The 12,192-nt window shown below is 37.7% G+C and overlaps 2 protein-coding genes across 4 annotated transcripts; one reads left to right on the forward strand and one right to left on the reverse strand.

Moving 5' to 3' along the window:
• The first annotated feature begins 585 nt into the window (after positions 1-585).
• LOC108618621 (uncharacterized) lies at positions 586-2,196 on the forward strand. The gene is made up of 3 exons (XM_089473776.1): positions 586-775; positions 833-921; positions 989-2,196. The coding sequence occupies exons 1-3, from the start codon at positions 697-699 to the stop codon at positions 1,226-1,228; spliced, it is 408 nt and encodes a 135-aa protein (XP_089329902.1). The 5' UTR covers positions 586-696; the 3' UTR covers positions 1,229-2,196.
• A 3,342-nt stretch (positions 2,197-5,538) lies between these two features.
• LOC108618658 (uncharacterized) lies at positions 5,539-6,354 on the reverse strand. 3 transcript variants are annotated; one of them, XM_089473723.1, is made up of 3 exons: positions 6,219-6,354; positions 5,949-6,155; positions 5,539-5,874 (listed from the first exon to the last, which is right to left on the reverse strand). In XM_089473723.1, the coding sequence occupies exons 2-3, from the start codon at positions 6,135-6,137 to the stop codon at positions 5,617-5,619; spliced, it is 447 nt and encodes a 148-aa protein (XP_089329849.1). In that variant the 5' UTR covers positions 6,138-6,155; positions 6,219-6,354; the 3' UTR covers positions 5,539-5,616. The 3 variants fall into 3 exon arrangements, with proteins under 3 accessions (XP_089329849.1, XP_089329850.1, XP_017870238.1); XM_089473724.1 differs by having other exon boundaries at positions 6,250-6,329; XM_018014749.2 differs by having other exon boundaries at positions 5,949-6,330.
• Between the last annotated feature and the right edge of the window lie 5,838 nt (positions 6,355-12,192).

The following is a 12,192-nucleotide window of genomic DNA, read 5'->3' on the forward strand; positions in this document are numbered from 1 at the left end:
CTGAAGCCAAGCGTTATCCGTATGAGTGCAAACCATTGCTAGAGAGCTGGAATTTAGTGCATAGACTTGTGTGCATGCTTAAAATGCAAACTGTCAAGATTTTCCCCTCCCACCCACTAGGGGCGTGGCGAATCGGAATATTCACTTTCCGGTAGTTGAAGTAGGTAGAGAGTTGAAATTTGGAACGTATACTTCCTTTAAGCACACAAGTTCAAAAAGATATGGTGGATATATTTACGACCATTGGGGGCGTGGCTAAATGAGTAAAACTCTATCTTTTCTAAGCTAGAAATTCAAACACATAATTAAACAGCTAAATTAACACGGACATCCTCAATTGATTGTCCCCAAAAATAATATATATGCCAATTGGGGGCGTGGCAAATTCGCAAATGAATCTGGCAGCATTTAGGCCGTGAATGAGTATTGTGATGTCGATAACGCACGACTGTAATGTTTCTACTTGCTTTTTGTTGTCATTTTATTCTACATAGTATACAAATAAATCCATAAAATAAAATATATTAAAACTAGCTTTACCTTGACGATCTCAGTTGGCGTGTGAATTCAATTTCAAGTGCTTAAACGTCAAAAAGGGAATATCGTAGGGAGCAGGTCGTAGTATTCAGACTGTATCAGTTCAGCTTTCAGTCAGCATTAAATAATTTTTTAATGTAAAAAAAGTAAATTGAAAAAATGAAATCTATAAGGAAAATGTTGAAAGTGTGGCGTAAATTTGTATCATTCCTAAAATCTTGCCGCGACGCGTTGACAGGTAAGAAGGAGCGAAAGCATACGGTTATACGGTTTACTCGAACACTAACTCTTGCAGTGGAGGAGCGTACTCCCAAGTCAAAGAAACCGAGGCGTCCGATGACTGCCCAAATGGTTCGCAACAAGCGTAAGAAGGAAAAGAAGCGTGTAAGTATTGCTTGCATTGGTCTGCGGACAATCGATATGCATATTAATCGAAATCAAAATCAATCAGTCAAAGATGGCGAAAACTGGGCCGAAAACGAAGCGCACCCAAACAGACCCACGCGCTGAGGTCCTTTGGCTGCAGGAACTGATGCAATCTTCCCGGAAGAAGCACAAATCTCGCAAGGGTGCGCGTTTGGCGCTGAAACTACACCTGATTCTGTTGATGGCGGGCCTCACATTTGGGGTCGTCAACAACATTGGCGTCTGGATTGAAGTTGTTGCACACCTCTTTAATTACACGGAGTAGACGACCTTAGTTCATATACACACGATTACTTTAGGGTATAGGTATAGGTATAGGTATAGGTATAGGTATAGGTATGGGCATGGGTATAGCTATAGATATAGATAGGTATAGATATAGATATAGGTAGATGTAGAGGTATAGGTAGAGTTATAGATATAGGTTTGGGTATGGGTATAGGTATTGGTATAGGCATGGGTATGGATATGGGTATGGGCATAGGTATAGTTACATATACATACATAGATAGGTACATATAGACAGATATATACGATAGACTTTAGGCAATAATTCGTACATCTTAGTATTTCATATTATCTTATGATATTATTGAAATTATTAGTTTATTTATTTATGGTTAGGGCATAAGTGCTATCAAAATTTTTAGTTAATGTAGCTTTTATATCATTTTAGCCAATCATTTTGATACACTTTAGACAGGAAACGTAGAGTAATTTGAATTGGTATACATATAGGCGATACATTCTTCTATACTTTGGGCAATACACACAATAGAATAATCGTAGTTTGTATAGCTTGGATTTCTTTTCAGGCTGTAATTGGAAATTCAAGTCTTAGTTTATATAGCTATACATCCTGTTGTACCTCAGACAGGCAACTGAGGGAAAATTCGGATTACTACATTTATATATATATGGTGGGATGTATGGCTGTAGTTCAGTATTGGAAGAGTCATTCATATTAGGACTTATCTATGCATTCTCTTTGGCTAGTAATTGTGGGATAAAATCTTAGTTTCTATACAAAACCTTAACTCTTATTCATATACATTTGAGTAGGTCATCCTGCTAGTTTTTTTTTGTTATGTTTGTTGTTTGTGGGGCATAACATTTCCTTCGGTTTATTTATGTTTCGAGTTTTGCTTATGCAAGTTGTCTTAAACTGATTTCATGTTAATTCTGTGGCGAAGAATGATCGAAATAAAATATAAAAGACAACAACCAAATGAATTGAAATGCAAATAAAATTTTATGAACTTGGCCAGAGCTGCGGCTCGACACACACACACACACACACAGCGCGCCTGCCCCACCAGCCTCCCCATCTGTCTGCTGGATCGTTAAGGGTGCGTTAAATGTTAACACGAAGCACGGGACACGAAGCGGCGATGTCTTCGTGGCCGCACGAAAAGCCATTAAAGGCGAAGGCGTCATAAAAAATGTTTAATACATTTCATGAATTTTCATTAAGAGAGCTGAGAACACGGTTAATGAGCGATATGTGCAGACGTCAGAGCGAGGAGTAGAGAGACGCCTAAAGTCTTCGGGCATTCGATTGGAGCACTAGAATTTTATGCATATATAATTACAAAACTCATTGAGGCCAAATGAAGCTGTTGCATATGGCACAGAGGAGCTCTTCAGTTACTGCAGTTGTTGAAGCACATAAGCAAATGATAGTGATGGACTAAGCTCATCTATCGATAAACGAAAGCTGTGAAAAGCCCAGGCATATGCCTCTATCTGGGCTATCCATAAGAACTTTCGAGGATTACTATTGTCAGCTGGGAAATATCGATAACTATCGACGAGAGCTATATCGAGCATATATCGATTATCGATTGTTAGTTATGGATTCGTGAAATCGTTTGAAATACAATATTTCTATAGCAAACTTGCAATCGATATAGAACAAATTGCTAGCATACTTAATATGCATATAGCTTGTAGAATAATCGATAAAATGAATTGATTATTATCCTGTATAACTCAATTTATGCATAGCTATCGATTTCTGGTACCAAGTTAATAAAATCGAAATCTGTCTCATATAGCTATAGATTGTAAAGCTAGATTAGAATGGATTAGAATGGAGATTAAAATAGAGAGATAAAGTCTGGAATGAAGATTAGAATAGAGCTAATATTTCTGACTGGGACTTTCTTTGCTGCCCAATGAGCTCAATCGATATACTTAAAAACTATCGATTGATACAGCTTGGGACAGTCAAGCTGGGCTGCTTTCAGCGTAAGCATGCCACATATATACGTCTCACACATACATAGCTATACATGTCTGTATATAGTTGCCGTCATAGCTTTTATTGTTTCCACTCCACAAAAAAAAAAAGCAAAAACAAAAAAAATCGCACTCTTCTCGGCGCTTCTCATGGCCAGCGCTCCCTACTTGGGTCGAGTGCTTTAAATAGAATCTGGCTCCGTGGGGGCAGCCCTTTTGCTTTCATTTGAATTGCATTGCTGCATTGCAGCAGCAGCAGCGAGAGCTGCCCCCAACGTATTTCCGGCCTAAAATGCGGCGGATTGGCACGCGCCGTTTTCTAGTTGGCGTTTACTTTTATTTATATACATTTATATATATTATATATATATACCTTATATACATATATATCCGACTTGATGGTATTAAATTTATTCACATTTTTATGGCGTCGCATTTGCCAGTGGAATTCACTTGAAGTGCAGCTCGCTCAATTTCCTGGAACAATTTGCTGACGTGCGCCATTAAAGGGAGTGGGAGAGAGACAGATGTAGAAAGGGTATGGAAGAGAGAGAGAGTGAGAGAGAGAGAGAGAGTGTAATACCTTGGTAATACGGACAACTATGGAGCTTGGCTTACGGCAGCGACTTTCTGGGCTGGGCTGACAAATATTGACGCCACAATTCAAATGCTTGACAAAACGAGGCAAAAACGAGCGAAAAATTATAAAGCAAAAAGAAAAACTAAACGAAAAGCCCGGCTGAAGGCAAATAGTCGACGCGTCGCAGCGTCAAAGTGTGCAACAGGAAAATGAGAGAGAGCGCAACAAAACGGCAAAAAAAAAAAAAAAACGAATAGAAAAGAAAAGAAAATAAAGAAAAGCAAAGTAGGAAATTATGATATCATCTTTATGACGCCATTATGGTTATACTAAACACACTTGTGTGTGTGTGTGTGTGTGTGCGTGCCTGTCTCTGTGTGCGTGTATGTGTGGGCGTCCCTCTCACCCTTCTGGCCTCCCACTATGACTAACAGCTCCAGCCAGCTGCCCCGTTGTTACCCTAACCCGACGCTGTCATAGCGAACTGTTGTAAATGTCAAAGACCGGAAAAGGCAACACACCAACCAAGCAACACACACAAGCGCACAGACACAGACAGTGGCTTACACACACACAAAGATGGTGAAGAATGCAACAGTTTCGAGCGCCAACATGTCAACAACTGTCCACACTCTGTCCATGTGCATGACAATGTCTGTGGAGAAAGTGAAACAGAAACAGGGAGAGAGACAGACGGAGTGGGTGTTAAGGAATCTGAATGGCTTAAGCTATATATGTACATATATACAACCCCACAATTGGCATAGAAATGTATATGCATATTTATTTAATATTAAGCTGGCATCATAGCCTAACTAAGAACTGGAGTTGAAAAACAATTTGGATTGCTTATGGAATGGCAAAATAAATGGCAATGGAAATGCTAAAGAAGTAGCTCAGTTGCCAATATTGACTGACAATGACCAATGCCCAATGATCAATGACCAATGATCAATGCCCAATGATCAATGACCAACGACCAATGGTCAATGACCAACGACTAATGAATAATGATCAATGATCAATGACCAATGATCAATGACCATTGATAAATCACCAATAGACAATGCAACGACTATTGAATAATGATCAATGATCAATGACCAATGGCCAATGGCCAATGACCAATGACCAATGACCAATGACCAATGACCAATGACCAATGACCAATGACCAATGACCAATTACCAATGACCAATGACCAATGACCAATGACCAATGATTAATGATCAATGCTCAATGATCAATGACCAATGACCAATGACCAATTACCAATGACCAATGACCAATGACCAATGACCAATGACCAATGATTAATGATCAATGCTCAATGATCAATGACCAATGACCAATGACCAATGACCAATGACCAATGACCAATGACCAATGATTAATTATCAATGCTCAATGATCAATGGCCAATGACCAATGACCAATGACCAATGACCAATGACCAATGACCAATGACCAATGATCAATGATCAATCACCAATGGACAATGACCAACGACTAATAAATAATGACTAATAAAAAATGATCAATGGCCAATGACCAATGACTAGCGACTGTAACACCTTAAAACAATAACACCAAAAAAACAATGATAATTACAACGACAATGCCTTATAGCAATGATATTATCCAACTGCACTAGCCAATGAAAATAACCAATGATAGTAATAATGACAATAACAATGGCAGTAGCCGTTGACACACAACTACCATTGACAATAGCAATGACAATGACAGTAATATTTGTTATATGAAAACATATAAATTTTTTTTATTGAACATTAAGCAGCTAGCATCGTGGACTAGCTGATAACTAGAATTTAATACAAATGGTGCTTGGTCCTCTCATATAAGCCAATGATAACGCAAATGTTGATCAAAGTGATTAGAGCAATTAGCACAATGTGTACAATCTTACTGGTCTTCCGGTTAAAATATTTATCGATATAGTTGTAGGACTGCTCCTCAAGCGACGGCTGCAAGTAGTGCAAAGTAGTCACCATCCTTTGACTCCACAACAGAACCAGTTTGCTATCGGTCTGTGTCGATACAGAGACCATATTTTTGAGACGCTTTTTCTGTTGAGTGAAGTATTAAGTAATGATCACATTAGTTGGGTCAGGCATCGTGCAGACGCCTAGGCATTACTTACGGCCAATTGAATGCGTCTGGCCCGATCCTTTAAGTCCTGGTGGAACAATTGTAGCGATACGAATCCAGTTGGACGTTTAGCCAAAGGCACGCCCAATCTGGTTATTTTAAGACGTGGCAACTTCACGTACCCATAATTCGCACGTGTACAAACTTTAGCTTCGATTAACCTCTCGTTACCTGTATTCATCTTGCAATCTTTTGTTTGCTATATTTTAGTACATTAAGATAAAATTATATGCGTTTTTGAAAAAAAAAAAAAAAAATTTACTTTTGCTATTTTGCGTTTTGAAAAAATTTACTTTTTTGGTTTTTACTTTTCGGAAAAATTTATATTTTGATATGTTTAGGGCTTGAGACCTATATTTATACTGCCTACATTTTCGTCACTACAGCACTAAGGTGGGTCGGGAGCTGGAAATACATCTCAAGGCTAATTAGATGCTGAAAAAATGAGCTCATGATGAACTCATGATATCTAGTGTAAGGAAAACTAGAGGACTAAAAACACTAAGGAGAGTCGAAAGCTTGTTTCATAAAATATACAAATTTTCAATGAAAAAAGAAAATCATAATAATAATAATAATGACTGCAGAATACTCATTCAAGGCAGAATCCTCATTCAAGGCCCAAATGCGAACTGATCCATTTGCCAATTTGCCACGCCCCCAATTGATATATATGTATATTATTTTGAGGATAAAGTTGCATATTTATGCAAAAAAACCAATATACTATTTCGCTTTCGTGAATGAGTATAATCATAAAAAGAAGTCAGCGATAAAAATTATTATGATTCGTATATGGGAAGTCAAAGGATATGATTTTTGTGAAATTGATAGGAATAAACGAATTTGCAGTTTGATTTCAAGCAATGCAATAAGTCTTTGCTTTGCAAATTTGCAGTTAAATTGAATCATTGCATGCGTGTAAGAGTGTGTGTGTGTGTGTGTTAGAGTAGAGTTGTCGCTGGGGCGCAGCTGGCAACCCTCAGCTTCTGCAGCTCGAATTTCATTTGGCTGCCAAGTGGAAAATGGGCTAAATTTGCTGTGCGAAAACTGAAAGAAAATAGATTTACAGCACACAGGCAGAGTCCCACACACACACACACACACACACACACACACATACAGAAAGACAGAGGAAAAGAAACAGAGAGAGAGATAGAGAGGAAAAAAGAGAGACACTCAAATGAATTGAAATGCAATTGAAATATTGCAAATGGCATTTCTTGCAAGTTGCAAGTTGCAAGTCGCTGCGAGGCACTTCGGAGTGTGCTCCAGGGCTCGCTGTGAGCTGAAATGAAATTAAAGCTCTGGCGCAAGATGCGAAAAATGTGAATTTTCAATTAATTATAAATATATCAGAGCCTGACAATGGGGCTGACATTGCAGTTGAACCAAACAATTTCTCAGCTCAATTACAGTTGCATGCAAAAATGCTCAAAGTTTTTTCGAACTGGAATTGATAGAAAATCGATGGGAAGTATGGACATTGGGATGGGGTAGATAGACAGATAGATAGATAGGTAGCTCAGATAGAAAGCTAATATTTATGTAAGATATCTAAAGATAGGTAAGATATTTCTCATATAATAATGATGATGCATAAGCAATGGGATTATCATAGGGCTAACATTTTGCTTATAAAATAGTAATACAGTAACATTCCGGTAATTAGAAATGGCAAGGAGATCACTTTTTTTCGATTTGTACAGAAATTCAAGCTATCGAAAATTGTTGAGAACGAATTTTTCTCAAGGGGAAAGAATTTTTTTCAATTTATCACGATTTTCAATTTAGCGGGCTACAAATTGTTGAGACTCGACTCTATTTATATAAGAATAATACACAGTGGAATCCAATTATAACGACACTGAAGCGATCGTCGTAATATCCGGAAGGTGCTAAACCCTTATAAGTTTGCTCATAAAAGATTGGCTTGGCGCTATAAGCGGAGTCGTTATAACCGGATTCTACTGTAGTAATATATGTGTTCACACAACTCTTTCTCTCTTTCTCTCTTTCTCTTACTCTTTCTCCCTATCTTCCTCAATTTGTGTCATAAACTGCCTTTCTCTCCCTCTCGCCCTTTCTCTATTGGCCTGTCTACCACTCCATCGCTCTATTTCGGTCTCTTTATCTGTCACTCTCTCTTTACCTCTTCCTTCATCGCGATCTCTCTCTTTCTCTCTATCTCTATCGGTCTTTTTCTCCCTTTATCATTCCACCTCTCCATCGTCTATCTCCATCTCTAGCTCTTTCTCCTTCACATCTATCTATCTCTCCATCTTTCTCTCTGTTTTTTCTCTATTTATATATATATATTTATCTATATTTTTCTCACTCTATCCAGTCCTCCACCTCTCTCTTTTGCTATCTCTATCTCTCCTCTCTGCCTTTCTCTCTGCTTCTTTCTGTCTTTTTGTATCTAATGCTTCATCTCTCTCTCTCTCTCTCTCTTTCTCTCTCTCTGACTGTTTAGTATACTCTACCTCTATTCTTCCCTCTCTATCTCCCTCTCTCTCTCTCGGTCTCTCTCTCTCTCTCTCTTTTGATACATATGCATTACTTGTACTTCATGAAAATCGCACAGAAAGGCAATTCGATAGAATTTCTCAGCCGGAACCCGACGCTCTAAGCAGGTCTTTCGCTCTCTGTTCACATCTGATGCTACGCATTGAAATTTTGTACCTTAAATGCCTGTACCCCATACCTGTCCATGCCTAATTAAACGTGAAAAACCTTGAACTTTGAACTCAAAATGAAAAGAATAAGAGCAAGAACAAGGCGAAAAGGGAAAGATAAGCAGAAAATCAAACATATACACATACACATGTACACACAGATATCGGAGAGCGAAAAGCGGAGGGCCGCAAATCGAAGGCAGGAAGTGAAATATTTGCGTTGACAATGCTCGCAATATGTTTTTACATGTGTTCGGGGCTGTTTTTCGTCGTGTAGGTAACCCCTACACCAACACCCCCGCCCCCCCCCCCCATGTCCTCCCACATCACCCACATCTCCCACGTCTCTCGATACGGTTCAAGTAGGTGCTGCTGTTGTTGTTTCAAATGGTGTTATTCTTACTGTAACAATTGTACGTAAACGCAATTTCAATTGCTGGCTAAAGATGCTTCCACACGATGATGATGATGATGATGATGATAATGACGAAGATGACTCCCCCACTTGAATAGTACATGCGAGCATTGCAGCTGGAGTGTGAATCATTTCCGTTTGAATTTGGTTCATTGCATGATTTTCACATTAAACGCGAGCAAATGGAAAAGGCAAAGAGAGTGACAGAGTGACAGAGAGCAAGAGAGGGAGAGTGGGAGAGTGGGAGAGAGATAGAGAGCTTGTAGGGCACTCAGTTCAAGCTCCTTGAGCTCCTACCAAGCTACGCTTGACTACACAGGCTGTCTGTCTCTCTGTCCGTTCGTCCGTCCGTCCCTCTGTCTGTCTGTCTGTCTGTCCATTCGTCTGTCTTTCTGCGCCAGAAACGGGTCGCGCTCTCTTCAGCTTGATTGTGTTTTCCTTAACTTATTTTCGAGCGCAATTATTGACGTGTGCCCCTCCAACAATAATAACAATGACAACAGCAGCAGCGGCAGCAGCAGCGACAGCGGCAGTGGCAGTGGCAGCCATAGTAATAATACCAAATGATGTTGCCTGATGATAATGACAATGATAATGATGTTAAAGTTTTCTGTATTGATATTTTAGCTGTATTTCTTGGCGCACTACGAAAGCAAATGCTTTGCGCTCGAACGGCTTGAACAGCTTTATAATTGGCCTGGCTCTGGCGGAAAAGGAAGCGCTCATCAAGTCCCTTAACAACAACATTTACACACACATGCACACGCACACACATGCACATGTACACACCCTCACATATTTATAACAAGTAAGAACGTTGCAGTCGGGCGTTACCGACTGCGGAATACTCATTCACATCCCATCAACAATTTAGTAGTTAAGTTTCGTTCTAATACTGTAGAATATACAGGTTTTTCCGATTTGCCACGCCCCAACTGGGCGTAGACACCTCATTTTTGGTCAGTTTTTAGAAAGAGATAACGTTACCCTAACTGCAAAGTTTGAATGCTTACCCTAAAAAAATGTGAAAATTACAGGGTATTTTTCGATATGCCACGCCCCTAAAGAGGCGTAAAAATTATTTTTGGGGAATCGATAGAGGAGGCTACCAGTAACTCAACTATCCAAATTTGAAGCTTCTAGCTATTATACTTTAGGAGATATAAACTTTTGCGGTTTGCCACGCCCCCTGTGGGCGGACATATATCCGACAAAACTTTTTGGTCTTGGGTGATCAGTCCGAGTATATATACAAAATTTGAGGTCTCTGCCATCAATAGTGTCCAAAATATAGGAGAATTTAAAAAATCACTATATCTTCAGGTCCGATTTGCCACGCCCCCAACGGGCGTAGACTTATAATTTATCTTCAGACTTTATAGAATCATACCATTAGCTGACGTGCAAAATTTCAGCATTCTAGGTTTACAACTTTAGGAGATACAGTTTTATCCGATTTGCCACGCCCCCAATGGGCGTAGATATATCCGCCATAGCTCGTGATCTTGGGTGGTCAACGCGGACCTACATACCAAGTTTCAGCTTTCTAGCTCTTCAACAAACATGATTTCTGGTATATCGGAAAATGCATTTTCCGATTTGCCACGCCCCTAGTGGGCGGATCGGGAAAATTTTAACACTTTATAAATCGGAGATATACACGAGTATGTGTTCCAAATTTCAAGTCTCTAGCTTCAATAGCGCCGAAATAGATTGCGTTCATACGGACAGACGGACAGACGGACAGACGGACGGACGGACAGACGGACAGACGGACAGACGGACGGACAGCAAGACGGACATTGCACAAAACCAATATACTGATTCACTTTCGTGAATGAGTATAATAACAGCATTTACTTATTATCCAAGCAGCTCGCAAGCAGCAAATGAAACGCGGCAACTGAAATTGGTAGCATCAGCATTACGGCCGTAGCCCTGTCGAGTGCTTGGGCTTGTCGTAGGGGCGGGATGAGTGGATTTGAGGGGAGCGGGTGGCGGTTACGTGTCTGTGGCCGGAGCTAAATGAAAGTATCAACAGCGAAACTCAATTTGAAACAAAAACAACAACAAAGCGACAAAAGCAAAATCGCGTTTTATGCACACAAGGAATAACAGAAAGAAACAACAACGAAAAAAAATATATATACAAAAACAAAACAATGAAACAAATGGAAATACAAATACAAATATAAATTCCTATATGCATACAAGCCTACACACACACACATACAGACGCACTTACATAAGTGTCAGGAAAGGCGCTAAAACATAAACACACACACACATACGCTCACACAAATGACGACAGGAACTAAAATATTTGAAAATTTTCTATTGAAATGCGCGAAGTAAACAAAAAACATTTTTTTCAAAATGAAGTGGAGGAAAAAGTTTGCTCAAGCAGAGATCAAAATACGCTCAAAAAAAAATAAAATAAAAAGAAAAAAAAGTTAAATAAAAAATAAATAAATAATAATAATAAAAATAAATAAATAAAAATAATAAAAACAAAATTGGGCAATTTATAAAATATAAAATAAAAATGTAATACAATATATATAAAAATAAAAAATTATATTTTATAAAATTTAAATATAAAATAAATTAAAGTTTATAGTAAAGTAAAATAGTTAAAGAAAACATAATAAATAATTTATTTAAAAAAACAATAAAATAAAATAAATAAAAATTTAACAAATATATTATATAAAATTTTAATATAAAATAAATTACACAATTAATTAAAGAAATAATATAATGAATCCTGATTAATTAATATATAGAAATTAAGTAATAAATTTGAATATAAAAACAATTATGCTTTTCAATAAAGAAAAAATACAAATATAGTAAAAACAGTATATGAAAATTATAAAGAAAAAAATTTAGTATATAAAAAGTATACAATAAAAAAAAATTTGATAAAATAAATGATAAAAAATTTACAAATATATATATTCTTATTTTAATATGTAGTAAAAATATAACAAAAATTAATTTATTAATAAAAAGGCCCCCATCAGTTACATTTCTAATATGTAATTCAAACTACTCAAACTTAGAGTAAACCTGTCGAAAAAAATAATGAATTGAGAAGAATGAAAAAAAAAAAAAAAAACAAAAAACAAAATATAAAAAAG

Source organism: Drosophila arizonae, chromosome X (assembly GCF_054131065.1).
Source record: "Drosophila arizonae isolate 15081-1271.41 chromosome X, UAZ_ARI_1.0, whole genome shotgun sequence".
NCBI classification, from domain to species: domain Eukaryota; kingdom Metazoa; phylum Arthropoda; class Insecta; order Diptera; family Drosophilidae; genus Drosophila; species Drosophila arizonae.